Source organism: Tachysurus fulvidraco, chromosome 26 (genome assembly GCF_022655615.1).
Source record: "Tachysurus fulvidraco isolate hzauxx_2018 chromosome 26, HZAU_PFXX_2.0, whole genome shotgun sequence".
In the NCBI taxonomy this organism is placed as follows: Eukaryota; Metazoa; Chordata; class Actinopteri; order Siluriformes; family Bagridae; genus Tachysurus; species Tachysurus fulvidraco.
The window spans coordinates 6137058-6162205 of NC_062543.1; the positions used below are offsets into that span (position 1 = coordinate 6137058).

General features: G+C 36.8%; 3 protein-coding genes across 4 annotated transcripts; all 3 read right to left on the reverse strand.

The window, feature by feature from the left end:
• Positions 1-2045: 2045 nt before the first annotated feature.
• Positions 2046-5079, reverse strand: supt4h1 (SPT4 homolog, DSIF elongation factor subunit). The gene is made up of 5 exons (XM_027132869.2): positions 4878-5079; positions 3861-3967; positions 3714-3769; positions 3572-3625; positions 2046-2465 (listed from the first exon to the last, which is right to left on the reverse strand). The coding sequence occupies exons 1-5, from the start codon at positions 4944-4946 to the stop codon at positions 2398-2400; spliced, it is 354 nt and encodes a 117-aa protein (XP_026988670.1). The 5' UTR covers positions 4947-5079; the 3' UTR covers positions 2046-2397.
• Positions 5080-10271: 5192 nt separating this feature from the next.
• On the reverse strand, positions 10272-15545 carry LOC113634125 (heat shock factor protein 5-like). Its single transcript, XM_027132865.2, has 6 exons — positions 15408-15545; positions 13981-14430; positions 13043-13294; positions 11029-11117; positions 10751-10876; positions 10272-10387 (listed from the first exon to the last, which is right to left on the reverse strand). Exons 1-6 carry the CDS (start codon positions 15448-15450, stop codon positions 10343-10345), a joined length of 1005 nt encoding a protein of 334 aa, XP_026988666.1. The 5' UTR covers positions 15451-15545; the 3' UTR covers positions 10272-10342.
• A 6325-nt stretch (positions 15546-21870) lies between these two features.
• LOC125140278 (heat shock factor protein 5-like) lies at positions 21871-24438 on the reverse strand. Of its 2 annotated transcripts, none has more exons than XM_047809012.1 (4): positions 24299-24438; positions 23526-23975; positions 23088-23333; positions 21871-22385 (listed from the first exon to the last, which is right to left on the reverse strand). In XM_047809012.1, exons 2-4 carry the CDS (start codon positions 23968-23970, stop codon positions 21979-21981), a joined length of 1098 nt encoding a protein of 365 aa, XP_047664968.1. In that variant the 5' UTR covers positions 23971-23975; positions 24299-24438; the 3' UTR covers positions 21871-21978. The 2 variants fall into 2 exon arrangements, with proteins under 2 accessions (XP_047664968.1, XP_047664967.1); XM_047809011.1 differs by having other exon boundaries at positions 21877-22385; positions 23088-23339.
• Positions 24439-25148: the final 710 nt, after the last annotated feature.

Here is a 25148-nt window from a genome sequence, read left to right on the forward strand (position 1 = left end):
CTGGCTTTATGTTTTTAAGATGGTTTTTTGGAAATGGATGCAGCTTGTTTAATGGTTTCTAGGGGAGCAAAGTGTGAACGCCTGGTCTTCCTGAAGTTTTAATTGTGATAGTAAAGGCAATAGTAATTTACCTATACATTGCAGGACCAGACTATTAAAAGCATTTAATAAACCAAATTATAAGATTATCTACGTGCCAATAAAGTAACTGCAGGTGGGACAACAATGACCTCAAAATACATGCAATAATCAATACAAGATTGAACAGAACTCTATAGTAATTTTCTTGAAATCAGTTTGAGAGAAAAGGTTTGAGGTTTTTGTTTTTCTTTGATTGAAGAACTTGCTCAAGTCTGGACTCACACCAACATTTCTCAATAGATTATTCGAACATATCTTCAGTCACTAAAATGTACAGTACAGAACATTTAAAGAGTTGCATTAGAAAGCAAACAACCCGAAAAAGACTGAGAATCCTCACCAAATGGTTTATATCATTTATATTATTTCCCAAACCTGTATTTAAGTGTTAATCTAGGTGTGATCACATAGGAAGGAAATTGAACTTTTTTTTTACAGACTCTGAAATCTCTTTAGAGGACTGTTTGCCTTTTGCACTTACACCATCCCTAAAAATAGCAACTTCTCCCTTAAATCATTCCTCCCTCTCGAAGTAGCCACAATCTAGAACCAAAGGCGTAGCTAAGCTTTGGGATCTTTATGTAAAAGAATGATTACTCATTTTATTGTTATTTATGAGTCAATGTGAGCGATCTGCTGTCATGTGAGGGGGTTTGCGGTGGTTTCCCTCAAAACGTGATGAGCATATATGTGAGGAGCATTACAAATAAAGCAACCCCCACTAAAACGAACCATGCTCTTAGAAAAAAAAAAAAACTGAACATAGTATTAGGTTTGAAACATTTCAAACATTTTCTCCTTCTGCCTTTTTTGGGGGATTTTTTGTTTTTGTTTTTGTGATGGACTAAAATCACACATGAATGTGCAAATTATGAAACAGAGCTTTAGGCCATCATGAATCTTTCTGTCTTATGGTTATTGCAGGCTAATGATAATATGACAGCACAGACATTTTATGTAGCATTTATTGGACACTATAGAAACACGGTAAATCTTAATCTATAAATTCCAAATTCTTCTCCATTTTTTAGAGGGAGATGGAGTCTCTGGTTTGCTCATGAACTCAGGCTAATGTCTTCCATGATCTCTGGTTTACTGCCAGGTCCTAAAGCATGCCAGTTGGTGAACTGGTTAAACTGGGTGTAAATGAGTGTATGAATATGTCTGTGTGTATGTCTGAGATCAACCGGGTCATTCTCTGTTTGGTCATTTTAATTATTTTCAGTCTTCAGACGCCTGGATTAAAGTCTGCCTGGTTGCTTTACATTAAAGTATTTGACAAAATAATACAAGTAATTGTATCATTACTGTTAGCTTAGCTGCATTTGAACATTTTACATTTCACATTTCCTTGAGTATGACCGTGCAAGAGCTACAGCTCCCCCTGCTGGTGATCATTAGTCTTAACATGACTTCAGCCATCTTTTTACACGTCACATTATACGAGACGACTCCAAAAATTCCCTATACGCCCAAGTGCTGTGAATGACTGTTCAAAAGGATGTTCCCCTGTTCAGCTTATACTATGAATATCATTTGATAACAGACAAATAAAAATGACTAATTATCAATTGGCACAATTGAGACCTGTAATAGGCTGGTAACATTATATTCATTAACGTAACTGAGTCAGTATTTAAACAGACAATTGGTCATGTATAAATATTTCATTTTGTTTGTAAAATTTAATAAAATCCCATGTTGCTATTGGCAGCTTTGACCTGTGACTTCCTTTAGCAGAGTCTGTGGAGTCCTACAGATCTACAATATATTGTATATATTATTAATATCATATCAAATAAACCCATAAAACTTCTAACAAATCGAACAAATATCTTGATTTTTTCAAATGCAGGCGTATGTGAACTATGTGAGTTTGCAGGACAGACTCATTAAACCCTCAATGGTTTTGTAAAAAGGTTTTATTCAAATGTATTCTCCAACCAATAAAGTCACTGCTGCTGGTTTGCAATCAAACCAGATAAATATACAACAATGAGAAAGAAAGACTTCTCTTAGATATTAAAAGAAACAAGATTTCAGACATAAATGAAGCAAAAGAAAATTAAACAAAAGTTAACAGAGTTCACCAGTTTAGTATTTGAGGGCTTTTAGATATTTATTCATACATCAGAGGTGAGTCAGAAGTACAGGCTGTAACCGGCTTCTTCCGAGGGACGACCATATCAATAGGGTAGCATTTAGCTGAGGAACTTTTCTGAGATACGATGCCAAATCTGTGCTGGTTCTCATGCCTCATGTCTTCACTGCTGTGTCTCTGGACCTGTAGATGACTCCTCTGCTCTTTAATTCTCGCACCACTCCTAATAAACACATTAAAAAAAAGGACACGGTTTAACTTGGGAGGAAAAAAAACAACAACAGTAAAATATTATTACTTACAGCCCTGATCAGAAATACTGCCCTGTCCTTATCCCATGACTACGTATTCACAATATGCCCAGAATGAACATTCTTTTTAATACAGATTGTCATTATATGACACAGCTCAAAAAAATGTGACAGTCAATACCAGAAAAAGCAATTAACAAATGAAACTGAACTGAATATGCAAAATAAATATGACTATTTTTGTTCTGCATTTGTTCATATTTAGGGGTGTAAAGTAAAAATGTAAAGTCTATGACATACAAAAACAGACCGGTATGCAAACATAGACTGTACATTTAAAAAAACGCAAGTCAATACATCTATACAGTGAACTACACATTATTTGGAAAATCCAGCATTCATCTGATCCTCATAAATATTAAAAGCAGCAAGATGAGATTTTGGCTCTTGCTTGACACCTAGTGGACACTGTAATACACCTGTACACACGTACACACACACACACACACACACACACACACACACACACACACACACACACACACACACACACACTCAGACACACACACACCTACACACTCAGACACACACACACCTACACACTCAGACACACACACACCTACACACTCAGACACAGACACACCCACCCACACACTCAGACACACACACACCCACACACTCAGACACACACACACCCACACACTCAGACACACACACACCCACACACTCAGACACACACACACCCACACACTCAGACACCCACACACCCACACACTCAGACACACACACACCCACACACCCACACACTCAGACACACACACACCCCCACACTCAGACACACACACACCCCCACACTCAGACACACACACACCCCCACACTCAGACACCCCCACACTCAGACACCCCCACACTCAGACACCCCCACACTCAGACACCCCCACACTCAGACACCCCCACACTCAGACACCCCCACACTCAGACACCCCCACACTCAGACACCCCCACACTCAGACACCCCCACACTCAGACACACACACCCACAAATGAGACTGGTCTTGGGAATAATTCCATAACAAACCTGGAGGCAATCTTCCAGTTACGGTTACAGCATAGACACCTGCCTTGAAATTTCCTGTGAAAGAAAACAGATTTGTAAATTTAACATATAAACAAAGGAGACATTGACTTGTACCATAGTATATGAATATGTATATGGTTACCTATTCTTTGCCATTTAGCCACCCAGCTGTCTTCAGGACTCATCATTGCAATAATGCTGTCAGGAGAACACACAGTAAGCAACTTTATTTGTCTCAAAATTGTCTACTCTTTGATTAAGAAAAAATAAAATAAAAAATGCAGCATACCCATCAAAGGAGGAGCTTGTGCATTCATAAACCATCTCCCGGTTCCCCTTCATTTGGAGGTAGGACTCACAGTTATCACAGCCATCATACTCGAACTGGTCAATAGTCTGTAGAGAAAACAAGTGTAACCAGATCATGTTTCACTTCTACACCTGTTAACTTTAAACTTACTTATCCTAAATATAAATGTACATTGTGTATTGTGAAAAAAAATGTGGAAAGTTCTGTAAATAAGGCTTTTTGTTATTACTAACTACATTTATGGCATCTGGCAGACACACTTATTTAGATAGACTTACATTTATCTTATTTCTACAGCTCAGCAATTGAGGCTTAAGGGCCTTGTTCAGGGCCCAAAGTGGTAGCTTAGTGGCTCTGGGACTCGAACTCTCAGCCTTCAGACCGGTAGTCCAACACCTTAACCTTCGTACTTATCATAAGTAATGTGTTCGTCTGGTATTTGCATACTAGGTGTAAAATAAAACAAGCCTATAGAAAAGAATTAAAGCTCATTGTGCACCTGCACTTTAATCTACGTTTACATTTAGACCTCATATTTCACACCTAACTCATATTTAAAACACACCATAACTCTATGATGCTTAAACGTCCATGCGCCCTAATCACAGCCTAACTACCAGGCTTTTCTTTCTTTAGGTATCTCTTGAGTGGGTTTTTGTTGTCAGAGATTTACAAAGTAAAAGTTTTCCTCATCTTCACTCTTTATTGTTATGTTTATTTAATGTTTTGCTTTGTTGTGGAACGTATAACAGCTACATGCTGAGCTAATATAAAGACAAAAACGGACCAAGAGACAACAATACAAGTCATTACGACGTGTATATATATATATATATATATATATATATATATATATATATATATATATATGTATGTGTAACAAAATAACTCTTTATAAAATAAGTTCTTCAAGCTAAAGCTTTTTAACTCACATTTATCACTTAGCATTTAAGCTAACTCCATGTAAACACTGCACTAGCAATAAGAATAATCTACCTTGACGAGAGAACAGAGCAGACAAGCCCGCAAATGACGAAGATCCTTTGGTACGGTTTCCATTGACATGATGTTTTTTGTTTGTTTGTTTGTTTTTCTTTTTTTAATTTGATAAAAATAAATATCTCTATTGCAATACTCTAGATCAGTAGTCTTATTTGCGCTTCGGGCGAATGTATGACGTCATTAATCTGCGACGGCGGTCATTATTCAATGGTTTAAGGCAGTTCGCAGATCAGTTTAATGTCCATTATCGCCACCTACCGCTATGGAGTGTAGAGTTTAGTGTGAAAACTAAGGATCTTGAATACTAAAAAATCTCTTTATGTGCTGTACCTACCAATGCCTTTTAATGTTACAGCATGTTCAAAATCTTTTAAATACATTTTTAAATAAGAGCAGACAGTGATTCAATATTAAATGTCTAGGGTTAATGTCATCCTGGTGTTTCTATACTTATTGTATATTATGTCACAGGGCTCTCAAGTTTTGAAGACAGGCAAGAGTGACATATTAGAAATCCCCCCCCCACCAAATAAATAAATAAATAAATAAATAAATAAATAAATAAATAAATAAAACAAATTATACAGTGTATTGCTGCTGGTGAGTAGCCTTATTTTTTCTGAGATTTAATTACACAGAATTTATGATAAATTCATTATTTTATAAAATGTCATCAAGCCGGGGTCCCCAGTTTGAGAAACACTGGCCTAGACTACTTGTTCTGAGCAGGTGTTGAACGGGCTGTAAACAGGGCTCTCAAGTTTTGAAGACAGGCAAGAGTGACATTTTCAAAAAAAAAAAAAAAAAACAGCACCCCCCCCACACACACACACACAAACACAAAACAAAAACAAAACTGTGTTTCACCAAGATCACTGACCATATTTTAACCAAATACAATTTGTTCAATTTTCATTAATAAATTCGTGTTGAGGTTTTTTTCAAACTGACCATTGGTTGACCTTTTTTCATTGGTTGTTGTATTAAATTTTACCCATATACAATAGTGCTATTTTCTGATTGGCTATTGTGTAGCCTCTTTTCTGATTGTCTGATAAATGTCAGGCTCGATTAAGAACTCTAGCCTAGACGCGCTTGATTCCTGCCCGGTTCCATAGAGACAGCATTGCGGACAGATACATTTTGGGTGCTGCGGCATATTAAATATGATAAATAGTATGTTTTTCTGCATGAGAAATACAATGTGTGGCGGGAGAGCATGACAAAAGACTGAAATGAGTGACTGTCACACTCAGTGTGTGACACTTGAGGGCCCTGTTATGTTTATCCATGTTTTTTGTTTTAAACGATTCATTTTCTAGTAATGACATGCAAGTTGGACTTTGGAAATCGAAGAAGAAAAAAAAAACTACATGAAGTATGATCATTTGCCAATTAATAGGTTCTCCATAAGGAGTACATAAATATAAGTGACACACTTAACCCTTACAGTAGACTTAAGAGATGCCTGTTACACCTCAAAAAATGTCATTGTTTACTAACTCCTTAGTTGATTTCAAATCTCTGTCTAAGGCTGTTTCCTTTGTGTTCATAACTTTGCATGAAATAAAATGTCACTATGTGAAAATGCTTTCAACTAAAGAACCAAAAGAACTCGCTGTAGAGTCTAAACTGTCTCTGTGCTGTTTGTTCATGTCATAAATCTGTTACTGCAGCCTCTATGTGCCTTGAACGTCACATGTTCTTTTGCTATGACTTCTTAAGGTAAGGAAATGACTCTCATTTGTCAGAAACTTTGTTTAACCCTTTTCACCTCTGTTTGCAACAAGCACTCTGTCCCCAACAGCCAGTGGACAACCCTTCACCTTTCTGTTGTATAGTCTTTTCTGTCATTCCTGCTCCTTCTGAATGTGCATCGCGCAAGTCTTTTTCAGTTTGGACCTTGTAATCCACCATATCCTCATACAGAAGCTCATTTTGAAACAGGACGTCAATTGGGAGACGAGGAACTGTGCCAAACATAAGAGGATTATGGTGTAAAACCCATTGTCTCATATCCTGTCCAGTTGTACCAGAAGTTAAGCTGCTGCAACATCTGTGGTCATTTGATTTTGCTTTAGGGGGCAATGTCCTGATCATGCTTCCAAGAGTCCTACTGAACCTCTCAATGCGGTTACCCATGGGGTGCTATGGTATTGTCTACACCTGCCATGGTCAATAATTTCTTCATTAACTTGCTCTCCAAATTAGCTCCCTGGTCCGAATGAATTCTTTTGTGAAAGCCATAAACAAGGAAGAAGTCATCCCAGAGTCTTCTTGCAACTTGTATGGTCTGACTGATTCTGACATGGAATCTTTTGCACTTCATAAACTGTCCATTTGTCTATGGTTTTTGAACGAAATGTCAACACTAGTTCTGAGTTTGGACAATTCCTAATGAACATGCATGCAACTTTACTCAGTTGATTGTCCAACACCTTCCCATGTTGCTTTAGACATTCAGCTGTTATATCAGCAATACAGTTTACACATATTTAACGTTTAGGAATTTGTAGCCTTCATGCCTCATTCCTCACCATGCAGTTTTTACACACCAGGTGATAGCACACTGATTATTATTATTATTATTATTATTATTATTATTATTATTATTATTATTATTATTATTATTATTATTATTATTATTGTTGTTTGTTTGTTTGTTTGTTTGTTTGTTTATTGTTTTGCACATGATTTCTGTTGATTTAATGGACCTTTATTTCAGCCAGCCCGTATATTAGTCAGGCTTTGCACTTGATCTTTTTTGTGTCCATTGAATGTTTATAATCAGAATGCTTTATTAATCCCCAGGGGGAAATTGTGTATTGTCTGTAAAGTTGTTATATAGAGGAAGTATAGATTTGTAATTTTATGTATTCAATATTCTGTGTATTTTGTGAATTGTATTTGTCCAATGTGTGTACTGTATGGCTGCAGCTTGGGTGAAGGCCCAAGACAAAGTTCCCTACTGGGGACAATTAAAGTTTACCTTACCTTACCTAAGCTACCTTACCTTACCTTACCTTATAACAGTTATTTTAAAACCTGATATTTCACCTTGCCATTTATTCCAGAAGATAGATCTGCATTGTATTGTAATATTGTTCCAGAATAATGTATTAGTGAGATGTTGGTAACATGTTACCCAACAGCGAGCCGTTGTCAGCCTTCATTGTTTAACATAATATAATATAATATTATATATATTATTTGTTAAATCATGTGGGTGTTACTTATTTTTGTAAGTATACTTCTGCAGCAATCTCACGTGTTCCTTTATTTTGGTACCAAATTATTCAAATACACCTTGTAGTTTCTGAGATATACTCATTTAAACATGAACATGTTGTTTTTAAAAAAAAGAGGTAACATGTTGTGGCGGCGGCTGCCGCACCGCTGCACGTAACGAGGGAAACTGCGCTCTTCGCCGAGAAAATCATGCCGGGAGAGGAAAGCAGCGGCGGTGCAGCACCATGGACAACGCCGCTGACGAGTGGAGGAAAGCGCGCAGCACCAAGGTCAGCGCCGCTGGCTGGACTCCTTCATCTCTTAGGTCTGAAGGCCTCCACCTAGATGTTATAAGTAGACTGCAGGCTCGTAGAACTGCCACTATTGATGAAAAGAACACTTAAATTCACACTGATTTTATGTTACTCATATCCCCCGAATCTGTGCTATTTTCCGTGTTCCACTATCAAAGATCTTACAATATTTATTACGCATAAATGCATCATTAATTGTACCCTAATATTAATAACCTAATAAGATTTTTTTGCTAGACTGCAGTACGCAAGTACATCCCCCGCTCTGATAATTCACTTTAGCACATGCACATTTAGCCACATTTATACATGCTGGTCCTGAGTTATTTGTGTACCCCTGACTCTTCTGTGCCTTGTGAACGAATAAGGCTGATGAATTGTTCATAGATTTATTATAATTGGTGTAAGTGTGTGTGCGCGTGTGTTTGATCATTTTTTATTTTTTTGCAAACAGTAAAAATGTCCACATGCACAATACAAAATGTTTATTAAAAATATTTCTAAATTTTCTATTAATGTATTAATCTATGCTTAATCGTCGAATTTATCCATTAATTTTTGCTTCCAAAATTTTAACGTCGATCAGTCATGAAACATTTTGTTACACAGCGCTTTTTCTCAATTTCACCAGCAGAGGTCCTCGTCGAGCTCTGACTTGAAAAGCTCCGAGTAATTAACCTTTTGCTCATACATATGTGCTGAAAGCTTCTCTGGTCCATCACTAAGTGCATGCAGGACAGGTAAAAACACAGAGTAATAAACAGTCCAATAATACGGTACACCGGCAGACAGAGCAATGCAGGGAAGGCAAAAGAAAACCAGAAACAAACAGTCAAACCAGGCAGGGCAGAAACAGGAACAAGGCGGGATTGGTTCACAGGCCACTAGGCAAACTAAGGAGCCCATCTGATAAGGAACCACGTGAAGGCAGAGTCCTTATATAGTGTGAGTGTTGCAAACCAAGATGTGTGGGAAGAAGTGCTGACAAATACGGTATGGCTTTGGGATAAGAAGAATAAAACACCTCATGATGTGCTGATAGTGGAAAATAATCAACTATATCACAATATATTGCAGATATACTTCTAATTTGCTGTTAACTTTCTTGACTGAAATAGCATTCCACCTTACATCACATCCCTATACTATTTACAAATTCAATCTTTGTGCATTCTACTCACTAAGCTGGATAGATTATAAACACTGATATTAGGTCAGAAATATCATCACTAATGTGAACTACACCTTTTTACCATATTTACAGCAAGGTCTGTTACATGTCTTAAATTATGTCCATTCAGAGCACTTTGTAACGACTAACCAGTCTCTATAAGTTAAACCTCTAGAGCACTGTTTAAAGCTTCATACCTGTTCTACACCACCATCAGCCTATATATAATTCTTAGGCAAAACTGTGCATATTCAATATTCTACAGCATTTATTCTCGTTTCAGATTTTTTCTTAAGTATTAAAAGGCTGTTCATAACATATTTCCAATGCACCACATGAGTGGATAGAAGCTACAAAAAATTACTTTCTTGAATAAATCATTTAGTACATTTCATGCTTCAGGGCTTACATTTCTGTGCATTGTTTCATACATACACTTTTAAGATATGGTTATAATATAATTTTTTAATGCAAATTATTAATCAAATATGCATTAAAATATTACTTGTCAAGGTACTGCTAAATTTATATTTAAATCTAAAAAAAATAATACATATAATGTTTTTCTTAAATAGTTATTCTTAAATACCAGTAGTTATGATTAGTCTGATGTACAAATGTTAAATTCATACTAATATCACATTGCATTTGATGTAATTAATGCCTCTGCAAGAGCATGTTTCATGTCTTTTTTATTAAATAAATGATTCAGGAAATAAAAAGGTGTCTTTGATCATTTACTGTCTTCACAATGACAGGTCATTGGTGGGCAAAGTGAAGAAACCAGCAACCTGAATAAGGAGAAGACACATACATACACACACATACACACACATTTGCACACACTAAAGCTTAGCAGCACATAGCATAAACCATTGCAGCACATCACCTCATAAACAACCATTTCAAATGAAGCACATAGTATGATTTCCAAATATAAGAATTTCTCACAACAAATAATTATTTGTTTTTATTTAAAACAATATATTCTTGAACTATCAGTAGTAAACCTGGTAATGGATAAAGTGTTTAGTCTTATAGTATATACACACTGTGGCAGATATTATAAAACGTGTATTAGCACAGGGGGTGTTCTTGATGGATATCATCTAATCTGACTTAACTGTATAATCATACTTTCTGTATAAACTGACCTGCATTTCATCTTCTGCATTAAATACAGTGCCCTTGTTCATGTGACTCTTCCTGGGATCTGGAGCATCAGCTGATTGCCAGCTTGGATCCTGGTCAGTGTACTGGAGGTGGCTAAATGAGTAGTCCTGGACAAGTGATAAAATTCTGTTACAGAACACATTAAGGTTTTACGTTTACATTCCTAACCAACCTTATTGTAGTTAAACAGGCTAAATTAATTGGACTGACAATTCCTTTTGATTAGTATGTAAACTAAAAAAAGTTTCTCAGCTCTCACAGTATAATAGCCACAATGAGTGGAGGCAACATCTTGTTGGGAGCAGGGCATTTTGGAATCCAAGAAGTCTGGGATACCGCAATGATTCACTGCAACAAAATGAAAACAAAACAATGAAGGTTGACAAACAGCTTGCTGCTGGGTAACATGTTTACAACATCTCACTAATACATTATTCTGGAACAATATTAAAATGCAATGCAGCTCCTAATGTCCATCTACTGGACTAAAGGGCAAGGTGAAATAAGTTTTAAAATTTACCTCTTAGGGATCTCGCCCCCTATTGCAGGTTTTTCACCTACATGACCTACCCAACAAAAAGTGGTACAGCTCCCACATACTTTGACACACAGGGTTGAGCCTGGTCTCATTGGAAAGAAGAGTTTCAGATACAAGTGTCAGATTGATTAGACAGATAGGCCTTACTGGCACAAAGTTACAGAGGCTAGAATGGAAGGTTTTGATTTCCGTCTGAGTTATTTACCTGATAAACTGATTAATCTTATTTCTCTGGAACATGTTAGGGACCAAATAACAACTGAGGGTCATAGCCACATGTCTTGGCTTTCACCAAAAATAATTTCAAGTGAAAAGACCCAAAAATGGCTTCAATAAAAATATTTTTCTACGGACATGTCCGTCCGGTCATGTGTTTCTTGTGTACTTGTTTACTGTAACTTTGAATTAAAAGACTGCATGCTCAGTTTAAAAGGCCTAAAACACATAGAGCCTCTCTGTCTACAAGTCTGCTGTGGAAAAAAGGCCTGTAACAAGGATTGCGCAATAATTCTTGTGCGCACCTTTTTCACGCAGCTCCAGGCTTTGGAGACGTGGCATGTTGCATATCGTTGGAATCGTCTCCTTATTGGCTAAAGAGCTGTAGAGGTCCCAGCCCTTTTCATTGCTATTGGAAGGAGTAATTGTCAGTCAAAGGCGGGTTCCAAAAATGATGTCATGACATCATTGGCTTCTCAGCCGTCTATCTCTGCAATACAAGCACCGATTGGCTCAAGTGAGCACTTGTTTGATTCGTTAGGCCCTGGGCTATAAATATGACGTAAATTTAGAATTTTTGAAACCCCCAATGAGAAGTTAGAGCCGAAAAACAAGATAGTGGCGCACTACTGTTTCCAGTTTTCGGAACACAAACGGAATATTTGCGAGGCGACCAAAGCGTTTTGGATTAAAAGGCTCACAGATTCCAGTTCCTTGGACCTGTGAGGATTTTTGTGGACTGGTCTAGCGCCACCTAGGTCAGTTTTCTCCAAAAAATATTTTAAAAATAGTATGACGGCTATGAATCATATTATGCTTTGTGTGTGGGCTTAAGAAAATCTTGAGAGTATAAACTTTACTAGGTAAATAGGTTTTTTCGTGTTTTTAGAGGATTTAATGCTTTAAAGCTGCAATGAAGCTTGTTTCTGGCTCATCCCCTAGTGGGCACTTTGTCTTCCGTGCCGTGGCACGGCGACTCAATTTCCCCCTGGGGATTAATTCAATTCAATTCAAGTTTATTTGTATAGCGCTTTTTACAATAGACATTGTCTCAAAGCAGCTTTACAGAACATAAACACAGAGCAGAAGGTAAACATAATTAATGATAAAGGAATTAACGAATAATAAAAGAAATAAGTATTAACAGAATAAAAATTCTAGATTATTATATGTATATAGTTCACAGTGTGTATGTATTTATTCCCCTATGAGCAAGTCTGAGATGACTCAGGCAGCAGTGGCAAGGAAAAACTCCCTTAAATTGGTAAAGGAAGAAACCTTGAGGGGAACCGGACTCAAGGGGGAACCCATCCTCATATGGGTGACACTGGGGGTGTGATTGTAAAAGTAAAAAGGATTAAAAAGTATTCTGATTCCGATTATAAAAACTCAATGGACACGGAATTAGATCATGTGCAATTTAAAACCTGACTAATATAAGGGCTGGCCGAATTAAGGGTCCAGAGAAATCATGCGCAAAATAATAATATTAATAATAATAATAATAAAGTGCCATCACCTGGTGCGGAAAAGCTGCATGGTGAGGAATATGCACTGAAATTCCCATCAGGAACTGAACAATATGAGACCTTTTGCATTGGACTGGATGGATCTACACATGGGAAATCCATCTGGAAGTGACAGAACTCAGAGCTTGAATCATCATGACCTGCTACAAATACCTGGGAGGTTTGGGGTTTTGTATCAGACCCCTTAACCTGCTGAGAGTACATGTGATCAGTAGTTCCTTGATGCTCAGATAAATCTGTGCCTGAACAGAAAAAGACAAATCATACATTAATGGAAGAAATGTAATAAATGTACAGATGAATGCCAAGGCAACAAAGGTAGCTAACCAGCACATTTTCTCTTTGTCTGTTTTCTCTATAAATTCCTACACATTCTTACAAATTCTTTGTAAGATGGACAGGTCCAAGTGCTCTTAATATGCACATTGGGCCCATAAATCTATGTACTATGCTTTCCTACATGCATTTGTCTATAAATTCCAATCCTTCATTCAGTTAGTTACTTTATGTAAAAAAAAAAAGTAACCTTTCCTATTTGGACAGTTTTCTGAGTGCTAAAGCTAGTTCAGCTACTACAGCTGTGGGGTAGTGGGTAGTGTTGTCACAATATAGATCCAAAAAACCCTGTTTCAATCCTGAGATCACATTACTGTTTCTGTGTACTGTCTGCTGCTTAATATACTTAGATTTCATACCTCCTACATCCTCCTTTTTACATACCAGGAAATAAATTGGTTATGCTAATAAATAGCATATTGGGGTGAATGTGTGTGATGGGCTGGCATCCCAATTAGAGCACCCAGTTTCATTTTGATTTAGTTGAAACTGACCAAGTGGTTATGAATGAATGAATATACAGTATATGGATGAATTAATGTACAGTATAAATGAAAGAATGAAATATAGTTTGTTCTGAACATCCACTGACCGACCACAGCAGAGTTCTCAGGTGAATTCAGCATCTGATGGAAAGGTCTTGACTGTCTGGACACTTGTTGCCCAGAGGCAAGCTTTGCCTTGTTGGCAGGTGTGAGCCGCTTTAGGTTGACCAGAAGCTCTGGGTTTGCCCGTTTGAAGTTCGGGTTGAAAAAGTGCTGTATGAGGCTGACTTGCTTCAGTGAGATCTCATAGTCTGGGCAAACTTTTCTGAAGCCGTACAGGTTCAGCTGGCGAACAAAACTGATGAAATTTGTTGTTTTGAAGTACTTGTTCATCTGATTTTTGACTGTAGATAACACTTCAGCTTTGAAGGCGTCCGGACAGATCAGGATTCCTTCTCCACTGTCATCCCAGCAGATTGAACAAATCTGAGGATCATTCACCAAATGCCACAAGTTGGTGGGAAAGTTTCTTCGGTTGATCCGGACTTCCGACCCAGCTAAATGATTTGTAAACAACAGATAGCGTTATTGAACTGTAGATGTTTATACATCTAGACAATTGCTAACTAGATTGTGACAGTTGATCTCTAGGGCTAACTAGTCAGCAGGGCGGCTATGTAACACATTCATCCATCTACATTAACAAATGATTTGTTAAACAAACAAACAAATAAATGAATGAATGAAGAGCTCTTTTCCAAAAGGCGATAAACGCCAAAATAAAAAAATAAAAAAAAGAGTTTGTCATGTCATTTTGCTGTGTTGTGAACCTATATACTGCTCCATCAATGTTTCATGCCAAAACGCTATATTTCCTTGTTTATAATGTACTGCAAGATGCAGTTCCTTTCCAAACCGCGATAAGCGCCAAACCTGTTTTTTGCCTAAACGCTATATGTCCTCTCGACCAATCAGAATTCGGTGAGCGCTCGACGCAATCCAACATGGCAGTGGTCTGAGGCGACAGATGTTTTTGTATGTTACTATTTATTTTATTTGGAAGTTATTTATTTCCCTGATGTCATATGTTGCATGTTTTCTTGTTGGTTCATGTCTCTTTTTATATATAAAAAAACACCATTTTTTTAAATAAAGGATGGATTTATAGCGTTTTGGAAAAAAAAATAAAAAGAAACTTTGAATTTATATTCAACAAAATTTTTGTTTCATTTAACAATCACTGTTTAACATGTTCAGACTGAGCTAACAGACCATTTTAACAGGATAAATTGAATATAAACAAAATGTGTGGGTCTAGGTAAAAAAAAAAAAGTCATTTTCATGAAAACTATTAACATGAATTTATAGCGTTTTGGAAAAGAGCTCCTCAAATAAAGATTAAGAAATAAAAAAATTATCAACAAGCTAGCAGCAGCTCTCTTGAGTTTTCTCACCTCCTGAGTGGAAAATAAATTAAAAAATAAAAGAAAGACGATCATTATTTCTGATATCTGACTATATCATATACAAATACCTGATATCTCGGCTCCTTCTGTTGAATCAACGTTTTCACTCATGATCAGAGGAGTTTAAACTATTTGGAAACCATTAAGCACTCGCAGACTTCTGGAGTCTAAACTGGAATAATAAAAAAGTGGAGGCGCCGTAATTCTAGAACGTTTTGGAGAAATTCATGAATATTAATTAAATGCGCGCGTGGATCCGTCCAATCGGAGTAAAACAAGCTAATGCGACGTCATTCAATTCAATCGCGCTAAGTAAATTGAAGTTCGAGGGTTGTTTAAGCGCAATCCTGCGTTAATGTGAGCGCGCTTCCTATTGGCTGCGCCGGTGGCGCTACTACGTGCTGATTGAATGATGTGCAGTAGAACAAGGAAGAAGTGCTGTGGGTGAGACGCATATGTTGTAAGAATAAACGTTCAAAAATTCATCTCATGGTGAATGTTAGACACAGTTGCACACGGTAAACGAGATGAATCGTGTTTTGATTAGGTGGAGCTCAACTACAACTACATGATTCACTCCTGTCTCTATATTGCTCTGTGTGCAGGTCATCACTTTTTGTTTACTGGCTGTTTTGTGAAAGCTAGTTTTGTAGAGCACTTAATTTATTTTTTATTTAGTATTTTTGTTCTTTTCATTTCATTCTTAATTGTTAAAAAAAGGAGGTAATGCATGTAGCTCATTTACATTAAAAAAGGCTAATTAATCAAGTTGAACTAACAATATATAATATTGAGTTGTGATTATTGAAAGAAATTACCTAAATTGTTCCTGCACAGTTAACATTCTACCTAATCAATATACACCATACAGACAATTGTGCAAAAACATTGTTTATTTTGGACAGAAAACTTTAATAAAATCTGCCCTTATTAATCTTTTAATACAAAATTGTCACAGACAAGTGCAGACTAACGTTGTTGCATTTTCTGGTGTTTAACAGTAATAATAAGGAAACTTATTTTTTAATCTGCTCTCACAATATCTCAGGAAAAGCAGTTATCATAGTAATTAATGTTGTCAGTTGCAGAGTATGAACAGGACTGCACAGGTCCTGACTGGACGCACGACTCGTAACGTGTGCATCAAATGTGCAACTTTTCCAGACACACGGATTCCCTTTAAGCTTCTGCTCAGGAAAGCAGACACAAGATTTCAGGCGACCAGAAACGTTTGTATCGTGCACGGTTGTAATCGTGCACTCATAGATCTCCATCAGATGGTTACATTTCGGCGGTTATGCATTTCCTCATAAATCAACAGGTGGCCTGATCATAACTCGGTTATCCGAAGCCGTCAGATCTCCAAAGCTGCGTCATGCAAACGGACGCAGAACGTGAACCTGAACGCGTGACTTCCCTTCTGGCTTTATGCGCTCCGTTACAAGGCCGGTTGCGAACCACTGAAATATAATATTCGGACACTGTGTCAGATTTTTCCTCGTTGACGAAACGAAGGTTTAGTCCTGGTGTAAAAAACTAATTAATAAATGTGAATGAATCGCTGTCCGTAATCAGGTGCGATTTCTTTCAAGTCGATCCGGCCAGTCGGTCCTCCAAAAGTTCTCTCGGACATCATGTTAAACCTCTCCAAGAAAAAAAAGAATAAAGAAAGAAAATAAAATCCCCCGGTTCGAAGTTCTGCTCACAAATCCGAGATCCTTTTACAAGCCGTGTGTCGCAGAGGAAAGTGTCTGTAAACACGAGGTCGGAAAGTTGCTCATTGGTAAAGCGCGTGTATATGGGGTCAGAATTGTTTCGTTATTCTGAATAAATACACTATGATCCACAAATAAATATAAAGAGTTTCACAAATATTTTTACAAATTTCACAAAAAGAAATGAAATTCACAAATAAATAAAATGGGATTTGCAAATAAAAAAAATATTTATAAATTGTATTTATTTGCGAATTGCTTCCTGCTCATTTGTGGATCGCGTTCTGTGCATTTGTGGATTTGAAACATTTCTAACGTCAAGACGTGCACAAGAATCCACAAATAGGTGACTCCGCCCACCGTCTACTCCAGCCAATCACGTTCTGATTTACTCGCTCTTCACACTACCCCTGGACCCATTGATGATGCTGAAATCGTTTCCGAAGAAAGCAGAATTGAACTAACCCTTAGTGCTGGCTACAATCCATACAGGGTTACCACATTGAGCTCGAATCTGCGACAAATGTTTTTTATTTGTTTTTGTTTTTTTATCGTATTTTGCAGTACATATTACACTGTGATAGTGCGAGTAAATCAGAACGTGATTGGTTTGAGGTAGACCGTGCCACGATTGGTCAGCGCCACGAGACCGTTGTCCGATTGGCTGGAGTAGACGGTGGGCGGAGTCCACCTATTTGTGGATTCTTGTGCACGTCTTGACGTTAGAAATGTTTCAAATCCACAAATGCACAGAACGCGATCCACAAATGAGCAGGAAGCAATTCGCAAATAAATACAATTTATAAATATTTTTTTTTATTTGCAAATCCCATTTTATTTATTTGTGAATTTCATTTCTTTTTGTGAAATTTGTAAAAATATTTGTGAAACTCTTTATATTTATTTGTGGATCATAGTGTATTTATTCAGAATAACGAAACAATTCTGACCCCATACGTGTAAGGCGTGTGGACAGGGCTGCGGCGTGCGTGAAAAGGAGATTCAGATGTGTGTGGAAACAAGCCCGAGTCTCCCTACCTGGGGATGTCATGGAGCAAGTCTACCTGTTACACACTGACTGTGTCCGCGTGGTGTGTGTGTGTGTGTGTGTGTGTGTGTGTGTGTGTGTGTGTGTGTGTGTGTGTGTGTGTGTGTGCGCGCGTGCGTGTGTGAGTGAGAGAGAGAGAGAGAGAGAGAGAGAGAGAGAGAGAGAGAGAGAGAGAGAAGCAGAATATTGCCTAGGGATAGTAAATGGGATTAATCCGATAATTCCAAATCTAGATAAACAGCTAAAAATAAAAGAATACTGCGAGGATTTAGTTTATATATGTACAGTATGTATGAGAACATTGTATGTAAATATAGATAGACAAATCGAGTATGATGTTTATTAATATATATAAATCATAAATGAGATTGTTGTGGCAATTCGGGAAATGCTGTTATTGGAAAATAACACACAACCGCATGTGGCCTTTATGCTTTATTACTTACAAGATGAATTGTTAGCTTTGGATGTGATTGGTGATCAGGAGAGTAACTAATAGAGAGTTATAAATGATCACACCAGTCCAAATTTCATTTGATGTTTAAATATTATATAAAAATATATAATCTCCCTCTGTCTGTCTGTCTGTCTGTCTGTCTCTCTCTCTCTCTCTCTCTCTCTCTCTCTCTCTCTCTCTCTCTCTCTCTCTCTCTCTCTCTCTCTCTCTCTCTCTTTGCCTAATTGTGACTTTGTAAATCAGATTAGAGGCACTTAAATTTGTACATACACAGAACCTCTGGACCCTCTTTATACATTTTTCTGGGCACAGATACAGTTGTTTCTGACATTTTAATTTGTTTGTTTGTTTACTTTTGACTTATTCAACTACTGCAGCTTTTGTACAAAATACAACATCTGGAGGTCATGTTATTTCTTATGAGACGCAAGTACAAAGAGGTCTATTTACTCTCAGACCTCAGACTACTTTTACTCCTAATGATAGTTTTATATTACGAGAGTGAAATGAAGTACATCACATGCTTGGTTCATGTTAGACAAAGTGAATTCTGTTCAATCTTTGTGCATGCTACTCAGTAAGCTGGACAGATGAAAGCATCCATAACTCTGTAATGCATCATTTTTATACACACTGACATTTGATCCAATGTGAACTATACATTTTATCCATATTTACAGCAAGGCCTGTTGTCTGTTACACCTTGCGTGTTCTACAGTATATTAAATTATGTCCGTTCAGACCACTTTGTAACGACTGACCAGTCTCTATAAGTTAAACTTCTATGGCACTGTTTAAAGTTTCATACATGTTCTACACCACCATCAGCCTATAAATAATTCTTAGGCAAAACTGAACATGTTCAATATTGTACTGCATTTATTGTCATTTCAGATTTTTTTGTTTATATTTAATTTATATTTAAATCTAAAAACAATTATCAATACATGCAATGTTTTTCTTAAATAGTTATTCTTAAATATCAATTATGATTAGACTGATGTACAAATTTTAAATTCATACAAATATCAAATTGCGTTTAATAAAATGAATGCCTCTGCAAGAGCTATTGGTATATTCATGTTTTATTTTTTTAATTAAAGAAATGTTTGAGAAAAATGCAAGAGATGGCTTAATGATGATTAACTGTCTTCACAATAAGACATTGGTGGGCAGAATGAAGAAAGCAGCAGTCTAAATAAGTAGAAAAAACACACACACACACACACACACTATTAGCACAGGGCTTGTTAATGATGGAGGGTCATCTAATCTGTTTTTGCTGCTGCACTGAAAGATGGGCATTTATAAACATAACATTTACATAATGTTACCTTTACATTTTGTGTTATATTATTTTCAGAAATAAACTACGTCCTCCACATATAATGTCAATGCAGAACTTTCTGAATTAGTCACAAGAAAATGTAACACAAAACACTAATGACATAAACATGACAAAAAATCAGTTATATGTGTTCTATAATGCAGTAAACTTTCCCCTACAATTGAATCACAATTAAAAATTGATTTAAAAAAATAAGTTTATGTTTGAGCTGTCAGTTATGATTTTACAGCTACAAAGCAACAATTTTGGTGACAGAGGAAAAAGTTATAGACAGGAGCTTCAAATGCATTCAGAAAAAAATTGTTCACAGAGAGAAGACGGTATCTAACACCAAACTCGATGCAAGTAGCCTACATGTAAAAATAACATGACAGTGATATGACATGACATGATAGTATATTTACTAAACACCCTCACATATATATTTAAAGTGTAAAGTCAAACTTTATGCAGTCCTTTTGCATATATCAGGCGAGCAACACAGCAATGTAGCGTGGCTCAGATCCAGGCCAAATCTGGCACAAGCGGACCGAATCTGGCTCGGGTCTGGACCAAAACTAGGCTGTTGCAGCCATGTTAAGTGTATGTCAGGTGACCATGGGAGAATAGGGGCGTCAGTAATTATGTAAGGTTAAAACACCTGTGTGTAGCTTTGGAAGCATGGGGGTGAGTGCAGGAGCACATATTTTTTGGTTGACCATATAATCACTGTATAATAATATATTCATTGAGAAGCAGAATTGTTCACCTTGAGCAAATCACTGTTATACATTGCTACAGGTATATTGAAACAATCTTCAAATGGATGGAGAATAAACAGCAAACTGCAAGGATGATTAACGTGTCACGATTTAATTGCTTCCCACTCAGTTCCTTGGCGGATTATTGTGCCGGTACATAAGTTGTTGGGAAAGCACACACTTATATAAATAACCACAATCTATATTACTGAAGGAACACGTACAATTTATTTAGACACTGAAGTAAAAATTATACTTTACATTTTAATACTTACATTTTCGTGCTACATTTACTTACTTTTAACAGTTTTTGTCCACACACATTTTTAATTTGACTATATGCATAGTTTAAAGTTCACATTATGATGTATATTTTCAGGTTGCATGCAAAAGTGAAGAAAAGCTAAAAAAAATTAAATATGTAATGTTTTAAATAATAGTTACTCATCATATCACTTTATAGATGTTGAGAGAACAAATAACTTTTTACAGCATACTGACTGAGCAGCAGAGCATTGGAGAACTGCTGTGTGTGGAGCAACTACAACTACATGATTCACTACTGTCTCACTATTACTGCTCTGTGTGCAGGAAAATAATTACAATATCATTCTCATGATATCTGCTCAGAACACATTGCAATGACTTACCAGTCTCTGTAAGTTAAACCTCTAGGGCACGCTTTAAAGCTTCATACTGGTTCTAAACCACCATCAGCCTGCTGTATATATAAATCTTAGGCAAAATTGTGCACATTCAATATTCTGTATTGATTCTTGTTTCAGATTTTTTTGTTACATATTAGAACGTTGTTTATAACCTTTTCCAAAACTTTACCAAAAATAAGTGTATAGAAGCTACAAAAAATAAATTACTTTGCTGAATAAATCATTTAGTACATTTCATGCATCAAGCCCAATATTTCTGTGCATTGTTTCATACATTCACTTTTAAGATATGGTTAGAATTTATTGCTAAGTCAAATTTGCATTTAAATAATACTTGTAAAAATACCAATAATAATTTATATTTAAATCTAAACAAAAAATTATCAATACATGCAATGTTATTCTTAAATAGTTAATCTTAAATATCATTAGTTATGATAAGACTGATGTACAAATTTTAAACTCGTACAAATATCACATTACAATTGATATAATAAATGACTCGGCAACAGCTATTGGTATATTCATGTTTCATGTTTATTTTATTAAAGAAATGATTAAATGATTCAGAATAATGAAATAGATGGTATACTGATAATTAATGATAATTAATTGTCTTCACAATAAGTCAATGGTGGGCAGAGTATAAAAATTCATTTCATCTTATGCATCGAATATAGTGTCCAGGTTCATGTGACTCTTCCTGGGATCTGGAGCATCAGCTGATTGCCAGTTTGGATCCTGGCCAGTAAACAGGAGCTCGCTGTATAAGTAGTCCTGGACATCAGCTGATTGGCAGTTTGGATCCTGGTCAGTGTACAGGAGGTGGCTATATGAGGAGTCCTGGACATCAGCTGATTGGCAGTTTGGATCCTGGTCAGTAAACAGGAGGTGGCTATATGAGGAGTCCTGGACATCAGCTGATTGGCAGTTTGGATCCTGGCCAGTAAACAAGGGGTCGCTATATGAGGAGTCCGGGAAATCAGCTGATTGGCAGTTTGGATCCTGGCCAGTAAACAGGAGGTGGCTATATGAGGAGTCCTGGACATCACTGATACAGCACTGATTTACTGCAATAAAACAAAAACACAACAATGAAGGCAGACAAATGACTGACTGTTGAGTAACATGTTACCAACATCTCACTAATACATTATTCTGGAACAATATTACAACACAAGCAGGTCCTAGTGTCTATTTTGAAAGACACTAGTTTAATATAAGGTTTTAAAATAACTGTGATACCCAATATCCCCCTGGGGATTAATAAAGTATTCTGATTCTGATTATAAACACTCGATGGACACGGAAATTGATCATGTGCAATGTAAGGCCAGACTGATATACTGGTTGTCTGAATTAAGGTTCTATTAAATTAACAGAAATCATGTGCATAAAGCACCACAAAACACTTTTAATGTTCTATATGAAAAACCATAAGGTTTATGCTTTAATAATTTATGTACAATATATAAGAGAATTATATTGACTGATATTATTATATGTCATCTTAATTAATATTTTCTAGAAATCTATAATTGGGAAAAAATTTTGATAGAAAAAGTGATACTCATGGAGGTTGGATAAACACCTGTTACCTATTATCTGTCAACACTAAAATTGTAAAACAATGGACTTGGCTACATCTCAAATTGCATGCAAGCATACATCATACTAATGGCCAAAACTATTGTATTTGCTATGCAGCATGTAACCGGGCTGTATAGTAGGCTTAGAGTAATTAAACTATAATATTTTTAACTATTCATCACCTGGTGCATTAAAACTGCATGGTGAGTAATCAGGCATGGAGGCATCAAAATTCCCATCAGGCACTGCACAATGTAAGCCCTGTTGCATTGGACTAGATAGATGTGTACACAGAAAATCCACCTGGAGGTGACAGAACTCAGAGCTTGAATCATCATGACCTGTTACAAATGCCTGGGAGGACTGGGGTGTTGTGTGGGACCCATTAACATGCAGGTGATCAGAAGTTCCTTGATGCTCAGATAAATCTGTGCCTGAACAGAGACAAATCAAACATTAAAAGAAGAACAGTAATAAAAGTACAGATGACTGTCAAGACAACAACGTTACCTAGCCAGCACATTTTCTCTTTGTCTGTTTTCCCTACAAATTCTTACAAAGGATGAATACATAAATAAAAAAATGAATTATACAGTAGTTTGTTCTGAACATCTACTGACCGACCACAGCAGAGATATCAGGTGATTTCATCATCGGATGCAAAGGACTTGACTGGTTGGACGTTTCTTTCCCAGCAGCAAGCTTGGCCTTGTTGGAAGGTGTGTGTCGCTTTAGGTTGACCAGAAGCTCCGGGTTTGCCCGTTTGAAGTTCGGGTTGAAATAGTGCTGTATGAAGCTCACTGCTGTCAACGAGATCTTGTAGTCTGGGCAAACTTTTCTGAAGCCATACAGGTTAAGCTGGCGAACAAAACTGATGAAATTAGTCGTTCTGAAGAACTTGATCATCTGCTTGTTGTCTGCAGATAGCACTTCAGCTTTGAAGGCCTCTGGACAGATCAGGATTCCTTCCCCACTGTCATCCCAGCAGATTGAAGAAATCTGAGGATCATTCACCAAATGCCACAAGTTGTTGGGAAAGTTTCTTTGGTTGATCAGGACTTCCATCCCAGCTAAATGATTTGTAAACAACAGATATGAGCTCAGTGTTATTGAACTATAGATGTTTATACATCTACACAGTTGCAAACTAGATTGTGACAGTTGATCTCTAGCGCTAACTAGATGCAGGGCGGCTATCTAACACATTCATCCGTCTACATTAACAAATGATTCGTAAAATAAATAAAGATTAAGGACTCAAAACATTGTCGTCATCATCAACAAGTTAGCAGCATAGCAGCATTTTCTCGCCTCCTGATTGGAAAATAAATTAAAAAACAAAAGAAAGACGATCGGATTATTTCTGATATCTGACTATAACATATACAAATACCTGATATCTCGGCTCCTTATGTTAAATCAAGTTTCCACTCGTGATCAGAAGCGTTAAATGTCAGTATAAGATCAGAGTAAAGCGTTTAAACAGAATCTCTTAAGCAGTCGCGGACCTCAGTCTGGAGTTTACATTTAAATGGTAACAAGTGAACGCGCAGAATTTCTGACGTCATTCAAAAATATTGAATAAGTGCGCGCCTGTATCTGTCCAATCAGAGTGAAACAAGAGACTGCGACAATAATAAAGTGAATTCCTGCTGTGTAGTAAATTGTAGGTCAACATAGTGAAGAAGAATTTGTTTTTGAGAATATTTAGTTTTGACATTTCAGACAGATGATTTTGTGATTAGTGAAGTATTTATTTTTTACTTGTATATTTGGTTTATCGAGATCCAGTGTGTAATAGAAGTGTGCCCTTCATTTTTTCCAGCAGTATATATAAGGCTATAAGTATTAAAGTTCGAGGGTTGTTTAAGTTCAATCCTGCGTTAATGTGAGCGCGCTTCCTATTGGCTGCGCCGGTGGCGCTACTACGTGCTGATTGAATGATGTGCAGTAGAACAAGGAAGAAGTGCTGTGGGTGAGACGCAGGTATACGCCGTATATCCACTTCCGTATACCCACCTAAAAAGCGTGAGGAGACGTAACAATATCGTTTTGTGACAGAACTTTCATTCATCAATTCACCCCGTCTGTGTTGCGAACACAGAGTGTGGTTGCGATTGCGAATCACTAACATTTTTGGACCATTGGGGCTTCCGTGGCCTGTGATCTGATCTGACGTCACCTACAGTACCAAGGAGGAAAATCAGCTGCTTGGCGGTCTTTTTTGGCGCAAATTTGAAATT

Excerpts from the sequence above, each read along its gene's own strand:
- supt4h1 (XM_027132869.2), bottom strand. The coding sequence starts at position 4,946 with ATGTCAATGGAAACCGTACCAAAGGATCTTCGTCATTTGCGGGCTTGT. Across the intron at positions 3,770-3,860 it reads ACAAGCTCCTCCTTTGATGG|CATTATTGCAATGATGAGTC; the intron begins GTATGCTGCATT and ends TTCTCCTGACAG. Across the intron at positions 3,626-3,713 it reads GGCTAAATGGCAAAGAATAG|GAAATTTCAAGGCAGGTGTC; the intron begins GTAACCATATAC and ends TTTCTTTCACAG.
- LOC113634125 (XM_027132865.2), bottom strand. The coding sequence starts at position 15,450 with ATGAGTGAAAACGTTGATTCAACAGAAGGAGCCGAGATATCAG. Across the intron at positions 13,295-13,980 it reads TGAGAACTCTGCTGTGGTCG|GCACAGATTTATCTGAGCAT; the intron begins GTCAGTGGATGT and ends TTTTCTGTTCAG. Across the intron at positions 10,877-11,028 it reads CTCATTGTGGCTATTATACT|GACTACTCATTTAGCCACCT; the intron begins GTGAGAGCTGAG and ends TCACTTGTCCAG.
- LOC125140278 (XM_047809011.1), bottom strand. The coding sequence starts at position 23,970 with ATGGAAGTCCTGATCAACCAAAGAAACTTTCCCAACAACTTGTGGCAT. Across the intron at positions 23,340-23,525 it reads TGATATCTCTGCTGTGGTCG|GCACAGATTTATCTGAGCAT; the intron begins GTCAGTAGATGT and ends GTCTCTGTTCAG. Across the intron at positions 22,386-23,087 it reads ATGCAGTTTTAATGCACCAG|TAAATCAGTGCTGTATCAGT; the intron begins GTGATGAATAGT and ends GTTTTATTGCAG.